This window comes from Leptonotus elevatus, chromosome 18 (assembly GCF_054856555.1).
Source record: "Leptonotus elevatus isolate MCC_2025b chromosome 18, RoL_Lele_1.0, whole genome shotgun sequence".
Taxonomy (NCBI): domain Eukaryota; kingdom Metazoa; phylum Chordata; class Actinopteri; order Syngnathiformes; family Syngnathidae; genus Leptonotus; species Leptonotus elevatus.
In genome coordinates, this window is record NC_141256.1 from 7,649,959 (window position 1) to 7,667,935 (window position 17,977).

The following is a 17,977-nucleotide window of genomic DNA, read 5'->3' on the forward strand; positions in this document are numbered from 1 at the left end:
GTCTGGTGAGCTTTTGTTACACTTTCATGTTTATGAGTTCATGTTGTGCACGTGTGACATATGAAGAAGGGCTACCTTGACTGGCCTTTTGCTGTTTGTTCTGTAGTCGCTGTAAGGTGGAGGCGTGATGCGACGACACGAGCACAGTGCTGTCTTTTAAAGAAGGCAGCGACTCCACATCTGCACAAATCTGTTTCAATTGTGTACTCAACGCACTGAGCGGGACGAGTCGGGACTAAAAGGGACAAACACACATACCAGGGGATCATGAAACTTTTTTTTGTTTAGTTTTTTTTTTTTTTCACCTATGATAAATAGATGTTTACTGTACCTGACATTCTTCACTCAGGCTCCCGAGTTGTCCGCTGTCGCACTTTTCTACAGCACAAGTGGAGTCCATCCATCCATCCAGTTTATCCAAGACCCGATCCAGTCCTGCGAGTTCGGCCGACAGTGCCTTAGACCGAGTCTGGGCGTCTACTCGGTCGCGGGCCGCCTGCAACTCCCTTGCACACGCATCCATTTCGGTCTGGATCAGATCCACGTCCGCCCGCACGGAGTCCATATGCACGCCCTCTGAAGGCGCACAAAAAAACCCCAATCAAATTACATACTTAACACATTCAAACCCAAAAACGTATAAATATGTTTGAATAATTTGTCCTTTACTCCCCAAAACGTATTTATGCGTTTTTTGTGTGTGTGTTTTTATGCTATAGCATACAGGCTTTGGTACAGCTTCTGACATGAAAAGGTTGCTTAAAGCAATGGTAGTTATTACAAAAAACAGCCAGCAGGTGGCAACAGAGTATAAAAGATCAACCAGGCCCAAGTTGCAACAATCTCTTTCCCATTATTGTTTTCAACAGGTTTGTGAATAACGATTAAACGTAGCTATATTCTATAGCTAATTGCTGCAAAATGGAAACAGACACAAATATGCTTTTTTTTCCCTAATGAAAGAAGAGGCTCTAATCTTTCTTTTGAGAGGTTCCATGTTTTTACAGAAATAGAACAGAATATTCTGCGGACCTTGCAAAATCAGTCAAAATCCAGTAAAATAGCAGCGAAGGGGGTTGCTTCAGTAAAAATGGCTGGGAGTGAATGAGTTAAGGATCTTTTAATTTTTTCCATCCAAATGTAGTATATATTTTTTTAAAGCACACCCATATATGGCAGTAAGAAAGCAATATACGGAAAAGGCACAGTTGGTAAATTGTGCAAACTAGTGATGATTAAATTCCATAATATGACTGAAAATAAAGTGTAAAAACATATATACAGTATTGACAAATTAAATAAAACAAGTCTGCTCATTATGAAGTATGGTGTAAAACCCTAAAAACATACATCAACAATTGAAAATGTGTACATTTAAATACAAACCCAATTCCCAAGAAGTTGGGACACTATTCAAATTGTGAATAAAAACTGAATGCAATTATTATTGCCACCATGAAATTTACAAACAACATATTTTTTCCTTAAAATGATACATTTTCTCAGTTTAAACTTTTGACCTGTCATCTATGTTCTATTCTGAACAAAAAAATTGAAATTTGGCACTTCCACATAATTGCATTCAGTTTGTATTCACAATTTGTATAGTGTCCCAACTTTTTGGGAATTGGGTTTGTAAATAAAATAATAATAATAATAAAATTGTCATAAATCTGGAGCACAAAAGACCAGCAGCAGCACAGAGACACGTTGCAGAGGGCAAATCAGTTCAATTGATTTTTTAATAGATTCCACTCTGGACCCTGTGCACTCTTCTAAAGATGTCAGCCAAATATGTTAACGGGTACAAACTCCACATTGATATGTTGAACGTGACGGCTTCATCACGTACCTCTCTCCAATTGCTCCATCAAGCCTCGACCTTCCTGGATCACTTGACCGACGGCGGACTCCTTTGCTTTGAGTTCCACCTCGTGAGCCTAAAAGCCCCAAAGCACATTTTGAACTGCCACGTTCCAACTTGTCATTTTCTAATCTTGCACCATCTCCCTCCTCCAACCTTGATCTTTTCCTGCAGCTCCTGACTATCAGTTGTGGGGTCCAGTTGTGTGGAGGCTATAGTCTGAGTGGACGCCTTCCATTTTTTGATCCAACTCAGATGGTCGGAAAGTTTATTTTCAAACCTGCAGTGTTTGTCCCGTTAAATAAACAGTTGAAAGTGCATTGATGATTGTGGATGTATTGATTCACTATTTCAACAGCAGGCTTTTCGAGCACTACTTACACCCTCCTGACTTCTATGTCTGTCTCCACCAGTCGTTTCTTGGGAGGGGCGGGAGGGGCCAGCTCCTGGTCGGCGGACGAATGACCGGCAGCCACGGCGACTGTTGTCATGACGACTTGTTCATCCACCTGAGTCATCCCAGCATCGGTGACAGCTTCCACCACCTTGGTAGAGAGCGAGTCCAATGTGTTAATTTTTTTGAGAGTTGACATTTTTGCTCGCAAGTCAAAGCAAACAAATTGGCCAAATGGCAGCTCTCATCTCGAATAACTTGTAGGTTTGATCACTGGTATCTCAAGGCACCACTGTACTCTTATGCTGCATGCTGTTTTTAATCCTCAAATGTGTTTTTTGTCAGAACCATTGTAATTCATGAAAACAGGGTCACAAAAAATGTATTGTAATATTTTTCCCTCTCATTATTGAGATTGCTATTTAACTCATTCACTGCCATAAATTCATTAAAAAAAAGATTATTAAAAATTAGGGGTAAGAGTCGATTCCATTTTTTTTTTATTGTAATTAATCGCATGACTTTACTAGTTAACTCACGATTAATCAAAAATTGTACATCTGTTCTAAATGTACAATAAAAAAATTATAGGTTTTCATACTCTTGTTAACGAAAGTGGAAAAAATGTTAAACTAATAGAAATAGTTTAAATTAATTTTTGACGTTTATAGCTGTCAAAGGCAGTGAATGAATAAAAAAAGAAAAAGAAAATATCAAAAATTCGGGGCGTCAGGCGATTAAAGTTTTTAATTGGAATTAATCGCATGACTTCACTAGTTAACTCACCATTGATCACAAATTTCATATCTGTTCTAAATGTACAATAAAAAAAGTATAGGTTTTCATACTCTTATTAACAAAAGTGGGGAAAAATGTTAAACTAATGGAAATAGTTCGTTTATAGCCGTCAATGGCAGTGAATGAGTTAATATGTGATTATTTCTTCAAGGTCCTTTTCTAATGTATTTTTCAACACAAACACGAGCAATTAAATATATTTTTTACTACAACACACAATATCAGATCCATTATACATTATAGTACCCCGGAGTAAGGTCAAGAAAAATGACAACAAAAGCGACAGCACTGCCATACACTAAGCCCACCTGGAAGGAGCAGTCCTCCAGCCTCTGCACCAGGTTGTCCCATCGATGAGCTAAATCTTCGGTGTCAGCCTCAATGATGGCTCCAGCCTCGCCGCTCCGTATTAACGACATCACATCGCGGCCCGCGTCGGAAAGTTGGTCTAGGGTCCTCCTCTTCTTTTCCATATCCTCCTTGAGAATCTACACATTTTCATAACATGGCAATCAGAAGGGAATGCTGGGTAATCCGCAGGTGGCCTCCAACAAGAGCTCCCCTCTTTACTTACAGCTAATTGCCGCACTTTTGCGTTGATTTCACTTGGATCCTTAAAACTGCTGGTTTGCGCTTCACTCAAGGCCTCTTCTCTTTCTTCTAACCACGCTCTGAATAAACTCTGCGGACGGGAAAGCAGAAATGACGCTCGAGTCTAAAAGTGTGTCATGCAAAAGATTGTTTTTCTCATATCAATACTGTATGTCATTTGGCTCAATAAATATTGGGAAACACTGTTAAATTAAAGAGATAGTATCAGGATGTTCTACCTGATCCGACACGAGCTGCTGCCACATCAGGAAGACTTCCTGTAGTTTGTGCCACCTCTCCTCTGTCCAGCGACAAACGGCCGCCCAGCGTTCACCCAAAGACTGAATGAAATGTTGTCAATCGCCCGTTAGGTATCTTAAATGTCTACACATCACATATAATGTCAGTGGTGGGAAGTAGCAATGTACAAATATTCTAATAAGGGTAGTTTCCAAATTTCACCTCCCAAAAAAAGAAATCCTTTTTATTTATTTATTTATTTATTTATTTGAATTTTTCAGAGTTAACAACAGTACATTAGTAAAATTATCTGGAAAAAAGGGCCACAAAAATAACCAATCACAAGGAATGTGTGACTGACAAGGTATCAATCATTCTCTTGCACTTCAAGTAATCAGTCTCGCTAACAATAATCTGTTCTATGCGCCCTCCACTACACGGCCATCTGATTAATATTGCGTTTGTTTATCCCCCCCCCCCCCCCCCCCATCTCAGGGAGCGGCCATTTTGCCACCTGCTGTTGAGTGTTGACTGAAAATGACATCAGAGTTGCTCAGGTAACAACTAATCACGGCTCAGTTTGAAAACCTCACGTGACCAAACTCAGAAAACAGGTGAGACTTGATCGGTCGTCAACTGAGCTCTGAGCAACTGTGATGTCATTTTCAATCGACGACAAGTGGCAAAATGTCCGCCCAAAACCAGGTGTTTTTTGCTGCTTAATTCATATTCCACAAATACAATATTAAACAGAACGCTGTGTTTAAACAAACGGGGGCGCATATAACATTTTATTATCAACAAAATGTTTTGGTCGACTTCCACTTTAAGTAATTCCTACTTTTACCCCACAAAATAAACAAATGTACTTTACATCAAAAAAAATCTTCCTTTGATAACCGATAGCAGAGATCACAGGTTCACTTACTTGGAGCTGCTCCTCCAGGGCGGCAGTAGCGCTCTCGCCGCTGTTCTCGTCCACCACAACTACCATGTGCGTTAGAGAGTTTACCTTCACCTGCTCTGCCTCCAGGTCACTCTGAAGCTCCTGAGATTGACAAAAAAAAAACAACACATGTGATATTAGCGTGACTTCCACCGAGATTACTTATGCAAAGTAGTCTGAGTGTTCGGTGTTGTTGTTTTCATTTTACAGGGTTTTTAAGTGTCTGGCTCTCATAAAGTAGAACAATCAAGCCAATTGGTATAGAAAGTGTCTTTACCTTATGCTGTTCGACACGTTCCTTATAGCCCTCGAGATCTTTTGCCGGCGACTCAGTCTCGATCTTTTTGATGCGGTCTTCTGTTCGAGTCAGCCAATCAGAAAGCTGTTGGAGCTGCTGCTGCTGGAGCTCCATTAGAACTTCGTGAAGCCTAAAGACAAAGAAAAAGGTGTATGTTTGTCTTTGAAACACTTGACACGATGATAACAGACGGACTGCCGCAAAGCCTTGAGGGGAAAAGCTCAGCGCTTATCAGTTGTCACCTTCACATTGCTCGCAGCCTTGCACATTCCTCAAAGTTGAAAGCCATAAACATCAGAGGTCAGCGCTAAGACCGATGACCTCGATCCCGCGGTGTATGTACACTAATCGTTAAAACAGCTTCAAATGGTAAATTCTTTTTACCTGGCTTGGCGGTCCATGCTGGCCACGCGTAGGCTCTCCCAGCGGGAATTTAGCAGGCTCATCTGCTCCCGTATTTCATCCTCCACCTCTTCTGACAGGCTGCCCTGGGCGATCAGTTGATTGCCGGCTTGCAGAACGTTGCCCACGCTACTCTGGTGAGCCGTCAGCTCCATCATGAAGGCCTTCCAAAGTCGACAAGAGCCACGCGGTCACAATTTGCGAGGGAAATGAACCCCGCTCATGACAGGCCCGAGAGCCATGTTAAGACTTAACGAGTTTAATGACAAGTTTGAATACTCAAATAACCATGAAAATGACAACCTTTTCAGAGTTCGAGTTTGGTTCAGAACAAGATGTAATTTGGTTAGGGGTGCTAAAATTACAGACACGTGGCGCTGCATTATTTGATACTTTTCTGTTGAGGAATAAAATCCTATGCCTATCCCAAGCAGACTACACCCTAGACTAGTGACAGCCAATCTCAAGGCACAGATAGAGACAGAAATGTTTTCCCTTACCCCCCATTGTCATTCGCACACTTAAGGCCAACAATGAAGCACTCTAAAGCAGCTACATCAGCGCGAAATCCAGCTCTTTTTTAAAAATTTAAATCTCATTCTTCCACCATCTCTCCATGACAAATGTGCACTAATGTTTAGCTAGCAAAGCTAGCTAAGTTAGTTAGTTAGCTAGCTAACTGTACGACAGAGCAAAGTCCAGCTATTTTTTTAAATCTCATTCTACTGCCATCTGTGCACTAATTTTTAGCTAGCCAAGCTAGCTAAGTTAGTTAGCTTGCTAACTGTACGACAGCGCAAAGTTCAGCTTTTTTTTAATGATCTCATTCTACTGCCATATTTCCATGACATGTGCACTAATCTTTAGCTAGATAAGATAGTTAAGTCAGTTAGCTCCCTAACTGTGCAAAACAATTGCAGTGGATAATCACTGATGCAAACAAAGACACTCAAGTTCTTATGTAGTGAGGGAGGGGCAACTCTTGTTTAAGCCACACCCCAAAATAGGAAGAAAAAATGCATGTTACAAACGAATTGAAATTGAAACTAAGTAAACCTTTGAGCTTTGTACTTATCTCGGTCATCTTTTTGTTTCAATATTCAGATTCATGCTTTGTCCTGGATTCCACTAATTAGTCACAGATATCGGCAGTTGTGTAATAAATAAAATAATGCAATGTGAATGCAAAACAGAACTAACTGAGCCCAGTTTTGGTTTAACATAACAACGACCACAACTAGCTGATGACCCTTTCACCTCTCCTCTCACCTCATGTGTGTGAAACTGCTCTTTGACACCCTCCACGTCTTCCGACACCTCATCCTGGACATGCAGGGCGTCCTCGGCCGACAGCAGCCAGGTCAGTACCTCCTCCAGGGTGGTCTGGTAGGTGTCCAAGTCGGCTTCCAGTATGCTGCCCTCCATCTCCCCTTCTTGCTCCATCGGGGCGTCGGGGGTCTCTGGTCGGGGACTCTTGCTCAGCTGCGTATTCTGAGAAAGGGGCCCGTTCATAAGAATCACCTTTGAACTTATTGTTGTTTCTTCATGGAGCGGACACTGTTTTCTGGACTAGGTGGCTAGTGGGAGTGAGGAGATCATTTATTTATTTTTAAGCGATGATTTTTTTGAAACACAGGATTTGTTCAAATCACTAATTAATTTCAGTTTCACCATTGAATAAAACAAGGAAATTAAAACTGTTGACAAATATTTTTGCACAATTTTGCCATTTGTGGCAGGGTTTTGTCCCGTCTCCCAATATTGTCCAACAAAAGCTCAAATGTAGTTTGACTTGTGTTTCTCATATGGCAATGATGTCTAATCAGCTGCTGCTGAGTTTTAAAATAGAAGCATCGGTTAAAGGAGGGAGAGGCTCGACGTGACTGCTCTGAGGCATGTGGAGCGACCTGCCCTGCAGTTAGGAATAAGAAGTATGCGGGCCTATTATGGGATGCTGGGAGGTGGCTTCTGACTTGCAGGGCAGGTCAAGCCACAATCGGTACTTATAAATCGCAATGGCACAAAACTCGAGATGCAACAGTGTTGGTCACTCAACAACAAAATGGCAAAAATTATTACGGTTGTTGAAATGTGAATTTGACATTTTGGACATGAAGAGGGAAACGCTTGTTCACACCGTATGACTGCGTTTCCAAAATGTCACAAATCTGGAAAACTCTTTTGCATGAAGTCACAAGGCAATACTCTGCATCAAATACTGAAGTGGGGGAGGGCATCAATCCAAACAAAGAACCTTTATTCTGTCCCCCCGCATGGTCACAAAAGCAGCGGCATTACGCATCACTTCCTGTGGCGGGAGAAAGCGTGCCAGGAAAATACCCCCCCCCCCCCCCCCCACCCCATCCACAACACTGGACCAATCAGATGCAATAAAGTTTTCCAGCGCTCCTTCCAGGATGTGAAGTGTGAGGCCAGGGGCAATAAATAAAACTTAAAAAGGTGCTTTTGATGGTTTCTAACAACACCCCAGATGTGACGATGTGATTGAAAAGCGCAGTACAGTGAACCGCAGTTTATGGTGAGAATACGCTTCAGACTCACTCAAAACGGTTATTTATAGTTTTAACTCTACGCCACGATGTCACCTGCTTTGCTGAAAAGAGTTACCTGTGCACCAAGGCCTGGCCCCGAATCCTCTGCCTCCACTTTGAATCTACGCGGCAGCGCCTCCACTTCTCGGATGGACTCCATGCTGACGTCTTTGGGCAAAACCGCGAAAAGCGACGTCACATATAAAAGTATGGACTTCTTATCTGGTAACTGCACTGCCACGTCTGGGGAAACAAAGGATGACACAATGTGAAGATGGTGAAGACCTCAGGATGGAATTATTTAGTTAACACTTCTTAAATATGGCTAAACAAAAGAATACAAGGTGGATGTACACCACTAGAAAAAAAGATAAGAGAACAAAATATGTGGAGGTATTGTGACAATGTCTTCATGTTCTTCAAATAATGTAAATTATGTAAATGGCAAAATTTTAATTTGGGGGTTAAGTAAGTCTTGTAAATTTGCAGGCTTGTACAGTGCTTAACACATTTACCCTCGTAAGGAAAGTGTCAAATTTTTTGCTTTTTGCTTTTTATTAATATCAAATATAAAGCATATGGAAAAAAATTAGTGAGCTGAAATTGCACCCAATTGTCCAAAACATGTTGAAGTTCAAAATGGCACCATCCAAAATTTCAAAATGATTATTGTCATTATTATACTTGGGAAACAAATGTTTATAGTACACATGAGTAAAAATGTCCAGATTTTGGCCCATTGACTCCCATTATAAATTTTAATTTTTCATGCTTTTTTGATGCTCTATACACATGATGTGTTATAGTGCATTTCCCGTGATTACCCAATTTATCCCTTCACTGGGGCATCAACTAAACGTAGAAAAAAAAAAGTTTGACTTTAGAGTCAGAAAACCCATAATATACCAGATGATGAATTGGTAGTAAGATTAGTTAGTATAGGTTAGGGTACTAGCTAAACATGTTGCTCTTCATTGATTGGTCGAAACAGACTTGCTTGTTTGTCAACATGGCAGTGTTCAAAACGAGTCAGCGGGGTGCCTCACCTTCAGGGTCCAGTAGCCTCTCGATAGCCAGCTGGTCTTTGGCTACAGTGAAGGCATGCTCCAGACGCTCAACAGGCCTCATTTGGACCACATCGTCCCAACTGAATGCATTTGGCCTACAAATGAAAGGAAAACATCATATTTAGGATAAAAGTCGTCCTTTATAGATACACAATATAAGAATATGAATGGGATGTACAGTATGTAAATACTGCGCTAAGAGAAAAGACTGTATTGGGGGCGAGTTGGATGTGGAATGTAAGGGATCAGTGATCCGCCTAAGCCCTGGGCCGAGTCTAAACCAACACTGGCCTTTCTCACAACTCAAAATCCCAAGAGTGAGTGTACAACAGCTAAGGACGGTTACAGAAGAGAGGGGGGGTGGGGGTCCTCGGCTCACTCGCTTTTTCTTCCACACACAACGCAGCAAGCATGTGCAAACACCAAAAGGGCAGGCGTAAACAGGGTAGGTCAACACACACACACACAAACAGGAGACCCAACCCCCCACCTACTGTAAATACACACACACATGCTTTGCATTCTGCCTATAGCATACATTTTTGCATCTGATGGAAATAATATCCAATCATAGATTTCTATACATAACCATAAGTCTCACGTAATGCGACTTGCTTAATGCTGACTCATGACTGATCAGACTTGCGAGTACACTTGTGGTTCCTGTTTGATAGAATCAAAAGATGACGAAGTCAGACGAGACCTTCTTGGGATAAGAAAATACAAATGGTAGTCAGATCAAACGCAGCCACGGCTTTTTGAAGATAGTTGGGAGTGAGTATTACGCAAGCATAAAAGAGAAGTTTAGATGAAAGTACTGTATTCTTTAAACAACCCCAGCGTGTGCTGATTTTGCTGCAGAATATTAAATAATCTTAAATTATATCGAGGAAACCTGAATAAGCAAGCAGCAGTTAAGCATGAGAAAAAAAAAATAGGGATGGATATGTGAACAAGCAAACAACTTTATCAGATTAACAGTACTGCAAATGATTGAGTCACTTAAATAGTTGAGTAAAAACTCTTCTTCGTTTGTCTGTATGACTGTATTACACCGCCGCTCAGTGGCACAGCAGAAAGATCAACAACAAATTAATAATGTTTTTTTTTTTTTATTCTTTACATTCTGTTTAATTATTTTGTTAATGTATGTTTTTATTTGGTACAATATTGTATAATTTTCCTCATGAAATTTTGTTTGTTAGTTTTTTGGGGAGAGACTGGAACAAATTAATGGCATTTCCATTCATCTAAATGGGGAAAGTTGATTTGAGAGTGTTTTGAGTTTTCCCAATTGTGAATGTTTATTAGGGCCCAACTCAATCGGCCGCTATTAGCCATTTTAAGATCTGCAAGTTGTATTTTTTAACACATTAAGACCTTACAATATAAGACAAAGATAAATTACATTTAAATATCTCTCCCCCAAAAAATAAATACAAATCTGCCACATTTTAATGATATTTAATTCTGTTGTAATGTTAAATACTAAAGGACAAAATATTGTAAAATGTTATTTTATTTTATTTTATTTTTTTTAACCGGTTATGAAATTATTTTTTTTTAAATTTCAGCCAAAAAATTCCATATCGGTCAGGCCCTAATGTTTACATCTTTACTCTTTCTTTTCTCTTTTCTGTATGGACAGCACTAACAGGACGGATGACGTTGCCATGACGGTACTTGGGGCATGCTCCTCACCTGAAGTGGTGCAGGATAGCGCTGAGAGCCAGGCCGTCGGCCCAGCTGGTGGTGAAGTTCAGCACGTTGACCTCCGGGTAAGCGCGCGTGGACTGACGCACCCAGCTGAGCAAGATCTTCTCACTGTTGGTCTGCTGCAGGCTGGACATGACGTCCTTCATGATGTCTTTCACCTGTAGAAAAGATGATGCACGAAAAAGGAGCATATCAGAATTGTAAATTTGTCGTTGGAACCATTTAGCTATAATATATAGTATTAGGGCGGTGGGGGGGGGGGGGTGTTCTGTACGAATGTGCTCACCTGCCAGTGAAGAATAATGCTCCAGATGAGTCCCAAAGTAAGCTTGTGGTTACCATCAACAATGTCAGTCCCACCAATGTTTACTAGATCCACCTGACGATTTCAGTAAAAAGAAAAGAAACAACCCAAGATTAGCAAAGTAAAAGAAAAATAAGAAAATAAACTCCTTCATCCTATGACAGCAGAATATCATTCCTGACTAGGATTATAGGGCAAAGATGTGATTTGTGATAGTGTTTTAGGTTAGGAGTACGAGTTGGGGTAAGGTTATTGGGTTCAGATTACAGGATTAGGGTTAGGGTAGTAAGTATTTTATGGTTGTAATTAAAAGTTATGTGTAGGCTTAATTGTTAGGTTTATGGTATTCAACACTAAATTCAAGATATTTAAATTCATTTAAATCCACATTCAGCACTAATTTGATTTACGGTAAGACGGACTCGATTTGCGAGTTTCTTTTAATGCAATGAAAATGCAAATGAATTATTATTTATTTTTTTATCAAGTTGCAAGCAAAAATTTGTGTCACGCGCACTAGATGTCAGCAGTTTGGGAACTAGTAAACATTTCTTCGAAAAAGAGGCCATGTTGCTTTTTTAAAGATTTTTACTGCCACTCCCAGATGGAGTTTATCAGAAATTTCTTAACATAAAACTACAAACTGTAATTTTATCTGTATCTGTTAGCTTGATGCTAACACACAATGCAAAACGCCAGTGACAAGCTAACAAAACTAGCATTGCCGTTGCGATAGTACTTATAACCATTTAGGCAACAGATACGAGACCTAGTATACATTTCTTTGAAAAAGAGGCCATGTTGCTTTCTTTAAGATTTTTATTTCTACTCCCAATTGGAGTTTCTCAGAAATTTCTTAACACAAAACCAAACACTACATACTGTAACTTTATCTGAGTCCGCTATCTTAATGCTAACACACATTGCAAAACGCCACTGACAAGCTAACAAAACTAGCATTGCCGTTGCGGTAGTACTTATAACCATTTAGGCAACAGATATTTTAACACAAACTGTGCCGCAGCACATGTAGAGAGGCAACATCTTTATCCTCTGCAAAAAAAAAACCTCACATTACCGCATCTTTCTGAGCAGTTGTGTCTTCTTTATGTGCATCTATATGCCTGTATTATTCTGCTCCCACAAGGAACGGATTCATTTACATTTATTGGGTAAAGATGATTTACGATACGGAAGTGTGAACATGGTCCCGGAAAAATCTAACTCAAGGCACCGCGCCACAGAAGCTATAGCAAGACCATGTTTGACTTCTTTGGACAGGATCAAGCCCAAGCATGGGCCGCGTGAGGTCATGTGTTTAGCTTAGTGACACCTCGCTCTACCGCAGAGTCCACCTTTCACCCCATTTCTGCTTCCAATTAGCCTCATTCTTCCGCTTGGCTTGCATCTCTCGCTCAGTGTCCTTATAAGTCTCAAACAAACTGCAACGGGGAACTTGCAAGGTCACACAGACAGGAAAGGAGGACATTTCATATCAATTTGGGTCTTTTCCTGCTTTGAATGAGACCAGCGTGTCCCGTCTAATGTCATGTTTACCAAAACAGCGGCGATCCGTGCGATTAAACCCCGCAAATCACTTTCCGACTTTCACCCACCTGGTGACCAAAAAAACAAAAAAAAAAGCAGCGCACTCACTCACATTGTTCTGATGCAGAACTTGAAGCACTTTGTTGACGTTGTTGAGCGCGTGTACTCTGGTGGAGCCTCGCTCTTTGGTCTGAAGAATAAGAATCAAAGCACAATTAAGGATTATTGATTTGAGCACAATGGCGCAAGAATCACGTATAAATTCAGAGGAAATGACGGCAAATGGGATATTCAGTTAATGGGCATTGTGAAGTGCAACCACTCGCAAGCAAAGTAGTTGAATGTACAACGTGAGCCACTACTTGATAGGAGAATCAATGCCTTCCATTGAGAATTGATGGAAAGAATGCCAGGCTAAATTGCAACCAGCTGTAAATCTTTTATAAGGCGCTACACTGACTTGACAGAATTGTAGATTTATTGTTATTCTAGCACGAAGGGATTAAGCATATTAAGCGCAGATTGAATTGCAATTTCTGCAGCTGTTGGGACCAAGCAGGATATATATAACGGAAGGATAAAGAGCGGAAACTAATGAACAATGCGTATATCATAATGCTACATGAAAAAAAAACACACAAATTGATCGAGTTTGTTAAATATTTGTGTCATGTAACTGACCAGGACGCGGCCAGTGAGGCCCTCCAGCAGGTCCAGCAGCTTCCTCCCATCCCTCAAGTCAGCAAACATGTCCTTGATGGCCGTTTTACCCACCTGTTTGGATGACACGCAGCAAAACATCCACTTCTTTACTCGGATTGATTGATTGATTGATTGATTTGGTTCTTTATCGAGCATAAACAAAGAAAACACATTGCTAATTTGGCTACAACTTAACAGTGTATCAGAGCGCGTGGAACCACACTGCCCCTAAGTGACCAAATTGGGTACAACATGAACAGCTTTCCCAATAAAGGCACACACAAACAAAGGCAAGACAGTATAAAATAATTTAAATAAAATCGATTTGGGGGCATTTCAAATCGATTCTGAATCGTACTAAATGAGAATCGCGATTCTTATGAGAATCGATTTTTTGGCACACCCCTAGCGTTTATTGTTTTTGTTTTATAGACACTGGTAAAAACTGAATACACACATGCAACAGCCCCTGTTAAAACACTTTGTAGCACTTATACAAAATAATGCTATTAATAATATTTAAATTTTTGTAGATTTGAGGGTAATTTTAGGAAAAGCCATCAAATTTCCATGTGAAACAATGACATTTAACTTATTTTAATGGCTTTCTGATGTCAAAATGAACGCAGTACTTATTTCAATGTATTTAAACTAGGGGTGTCAGGCGATTACATTTTTTAATCGTAATTAATTGCATGACTTCAATAGTTAACTCACGATTAATCTCAAATTTTGTACCTGTTCTAAATGTACAATAAAATAGTTTTCATACTCTTGTTAACATAAAAGTGATAATAAAAACTAATAGAAATATGGCTGCATATTTGAATTTCATAATAATTCCTAAAATGTAGTTAGAAAGATGCAGTGTCCTGTAAAAAACAAATGTGTGGTATTGATTTGTGTTGATCATTTTTCTGCCACTAGATGGCATTATTGCATTTCTAAGACATTGACGACTGCTCAGTGCATTTTTCTTTTCATATTAAGAGCTATCTAATCTTTAACATGAAGTGATTTGTGAAATTCTGCACATTTTTATAATAGTAAAATACAACTTAACCCCAGTGTTCACAAATATATGCATTATTATTACATTTATTGCTGCTAAATTTTGACATGAACGTGTCTGCGACTGGAATTCCCACAGTAGGCTTTTCAAATACGGGGCTGTCAATTAATCGTGTTAAAAAAAAATTGTGCCGTTAAAGTAACTTTAAATTAACTCACACTTAACGCACTCATTTTGACACCCCTGATTTAAACTTAGATTATTAAAGTATTGTTATTCATTGAGTTTGTGTTTTGTATAGGCAAAGATGATTGTAAACAGCTCTCTATGTGAAACATAATTATACAGTTGATGCTGGGTAGTGACTAACGAACATGAAAACGAAATCACATTGTATATAAAATAACCCAAATTACAGCAGCTAACTTGTTTTTTGTTGAGTAAACAAGCAATAAAATCAAAGTATCACAGTCAAGTTGTTACCTTTGAGAACTGTGCATTTATCCACTTGGTGAACGTTTTCTTCTGCACCAAGTCATGTTCATCTGTGGGCAAGAAGAAGAAAAAAACAGGCTTTTTTTTCACTTCACATTAGTCTTAATTATGATGATAACCACATCTGCTGGTTGCTAATTAATTTCAAGCCATAAAAGCTCCAGCCTGAAATTAAACGGCACATTAAGATGTCCAAGGAGTCCAAATTGCTATTAGTGGTGAATAACTACTAAATTGTCCATTGGAAATTCATTGAAAGTACCTTTTTTATGCTTTTACTTCAGTTTAAGTGAATCCTTCCCATGCCACAATTCATGTCGTGTTTCCAGAATTAAAAAAAAGTTAATTAAGTTGTATATGTGAAAAAAAAAAAAGCCTTTCAAAGAGGAGGCGGAGACGCAGCAACAACAACAAAAAAGTCTGTGTTATGTGTGTGGTTAAGTGCCACTGTCAGGACACAGGCCGCTGCGTAAAAACACCATGAACCGAACAAAAGGTCAGAGGTTATGATCACCGGACCCCGCAGTTGTCCGCTTCTTTGTGTCCTCGTGGCCGCTTGCTGGCTGGCTGGAAAAATAATAACATACCATGTGGAGGCAAGGATGGATATCAGGGAAATGTATGTTGGCTTCAACTTAACATCCGAACTTTTACTTGGACTTTAATATGCCATTGAGTGCTTTTTTTTTTCTTTACTATCAAAGACAACATAATTAGAGAGGAGTATTAGGGGCACACTGATAAGGAAACATTTTCATTCTTGTACCATATCAAATTTATTCTCATCGAACTGTGGTTATATCATTATAACATTTGAATTATTTTTGTATTGTAGTTTATTTACGTAGAATTATGACTTAATTCTCTTAACGTTACGACTTTAGTCTCATAACACTGATTTATTCACATATTACAACATTACAAAAATCATCTTAAAGGTTACCTTTAACTCATTCAAACCCAAAAACTTATAAATAAGTTTTTTTTATACTCTGTCCTGCACTCCCAAAAACATATTTATACGTTTTTTTAATGCTAGAGAATACAGAAGGCTTTGATACAGCTGACACGAAGAGGTCGCTTAAAGCAATGGTGGTTATTACAAAAAACGGCCAGGAGATGGCAACAGAGTATAAGAGATCAGCCAGGGCCATGTTGTAACAACCTCTTTTCTCCAGTGTTTTGAACAGGTTTTGGGATCATTATGAAACTTAGCTATATTCTAATGCTAATTGCTGCAAAACGTAAACAGATACAAATAAAAAAAAAATTCCTGATGAAAGAAGAGACTCCAATCGCTCTTTTGGTAGGATCCATGTTGTTATAGCAATAGAACGGAATATTCTGTGGACCTTGCAAAATCAGTCAAAATCCAGTAAAACAGCCGGGAGCAAAGGGGGTTGCTTCAGTGAAAATGGCTGCGTGAATGAGTTAATTGCCTTTTAGTGTTTGTTGTTGTTGTTGAATCAGTGCTTTTCTATCTTCTAATTTCTATTTAAGTACAGCTACTTTTGCCACCTCTGGAAATAAAACAGGAAACGAGCAGAGTGACAACAATGGAGTCTGACTCACAGACTGCCTAATTAACTGATAGATGCCATCAATAACGTCAACGCAGGTATCGCAGTCCGGTGCAGCTGTGCTCTCAACACATTATCGGCATTTCCCTTGACTTGAAAGCCTTATCAGCTCCCTGTGGCAGGCCTCTGAGGCCCCTGGGGGGGGGGGGGGGGTTGGCAGAAGTCTCCTGGGGCCTTTACCTTGCCGCCCCCACAGCACAATAACACCAATTCATATGTGCCCGAGTCCAGACCGCCGTCGCACAGGAATGTCAAACAGCTGGAAAGATCAAGGTAGTGGAAACCTTCCCATGGGCAATGTATATAAACAACATTAAAGTGTGTCCTCTTAAGTCTCTTTACTTATGACTGCTTACATACTGTGTGTATGGTCAAACAAGTGCTTAAGACAACCCTGCAAATAACATACAACACCACTTAGCCTGACACTTATACAACTCAGAAAATATAAACATGCAAAGCTAAAATAGCCGAGGGGCACTTCTCTTCAGTGGGCAGTGGTAGGTGTTCACTGCTCAACGGGATTTAGCTCAGAAAATAAAATAAAATAATTATGTTGCTTGATTTTTCTATGTGACGTCAGCAGATGGACCTTATCGGAGTGTTTTTTTTTAATTTTGTATTTGATTGTTTGTCCAATTCAATAAAAGGTGGAAAGTGGAAATGTGACTGTGGCTTCCTTAAATGCAAAAATGTTTTCCCTTCACTTAAGTAATGGCCTATCCAAAAGCTTTAAATTTCGGATTTAAAACACAGCGAAAATTTGCTCAACCAAGTGACATCTTGTAATACCAAATCTGCATAAAACTATATTAAATATGCACATTCCCAGAAAAATAAAAACTTTCAGAAAAATACGCCTCATCAGTCACAAAACATTGAGAGGTTGAACTATCAAAACTCGCAATTCCACGAATTACCGAGACCCCTAACTAAATAGCCATTTTGAATATTTAGCTACCTTAACTCATTAACTCCCAGCCATTTTCACTCAAGCAACCCCCTTCGCTCCCAGCTGTTTTACTGGATTTTGACTGCTTTTGCAAGGCCCAAAGAATATTGTGTTCTATTGCTATAAAAACATGGAACCCACCAAAAGACAGATTAGAGTCTCCTCTTTCATCAGAAAAAAGTACATTTCTATCCATAAAATATAGCTAAGTTTCATCATTATTCACAAACCTGTTGAAAACAATGACAAAAAGAGCTTGTTGCAACATGGCCCTGGCTGATCTCTTATACTCTTCTGCCACCTGCTGGCCGTTTTTGTAATTACTACCATTGCTTCACCCGTTCTCTGCACTCCAGAGGCTGCACCAAAGCCTTCTGTATGCTCTAGCAAAAACAAAATAAATAAATAAAAACATTAAAACGTATAAATACGTCTTTGGGTCACGTAAACCATTTAAAATATAACTTATTAATACGTTTTTGGGAGGAAACGAGTTAATTATGAACATTTCAATGA

General features: G+C 39.5%; 1 protein-coding gene across 5 annotated transcripts in view; it reads right to left on the bottom strand.

Moving 5' to 3' along the window:
- The window catches only part of utrn (utrophin), a 156,049-nt gene that overhangs the window by 125,053 nt on the left and 13,019 nt on the right, over positions 1-17,977 (bottom strand). For 4 of the 5 annotated variants that reach the window (XM_086061753.1, XM_086061751.1, XM_086061752.1 and 1 more), the window contains exons 3-21: positions 14,918-14,979; positions 13,402-13,494; positions 12,833-12,910; positions 11,155-11,247; positions 10,854-11,026; positions 9,132-9,247; positions 8,162-8,328; positions 6,803-7,024; positions 5,516-5,697; positions 5,111-5,261; positions 4,816-4,935; positions 3,887-3,988; positions 3,631-3,738; positions 3,365-3,544; positions 2,246-2,409; positions 2,021-2,144; positions 1,853-1,940; positions 332-576; positions 76-235 (exon numbers count right to left, since the gene is read on the bottom strand). In XM_086061753.1, the coding sequence (XP_085917879.1) occupies positions 76-235; positions 332-576; positions 1,853-1,940; positions 2,021-2,144; positions 2,246-2,409; positions 3,365-3,544; positions 3,631-3,738; positions 3,887-3,988; positions 4,816-4,935; positions 5,111-5,261; positions 5,516-5,697; positions 6,803-7,024; positions 8,162-8,328; positions 9,132-9,247; positions 10,854-11,026; positions 11,155-11,247; positions 12,833-12,910; positions 13,402-13,494; positions 14,918-14,979 (2,628 nt within the window). Of the gene's footprint in view, positions 1-75; positions 236-331; positions 577-1,852; positions 1,941-2,020; positions 2,145-2,245; positions 2,410-3,364; positions 3,545-3,630; positions 3,739-3,886; positions 3,989-4,815; positions 4,936-5,110; positions 5,262-5,515; positions 5,698-6,802; positions 7,025-8,161; positions 8,329-9,131; positions 9,248-10,853; positions 11,027-11,154; positions 11,248-12,832; positions 12,911-13,401; positions 13,495-14,917; positions 14,980-15,191; positions 15,208-17,977 lie in introns of those variants that run through there. The other variant, XM_086061754.1, reaches the window with a different exon arrangement.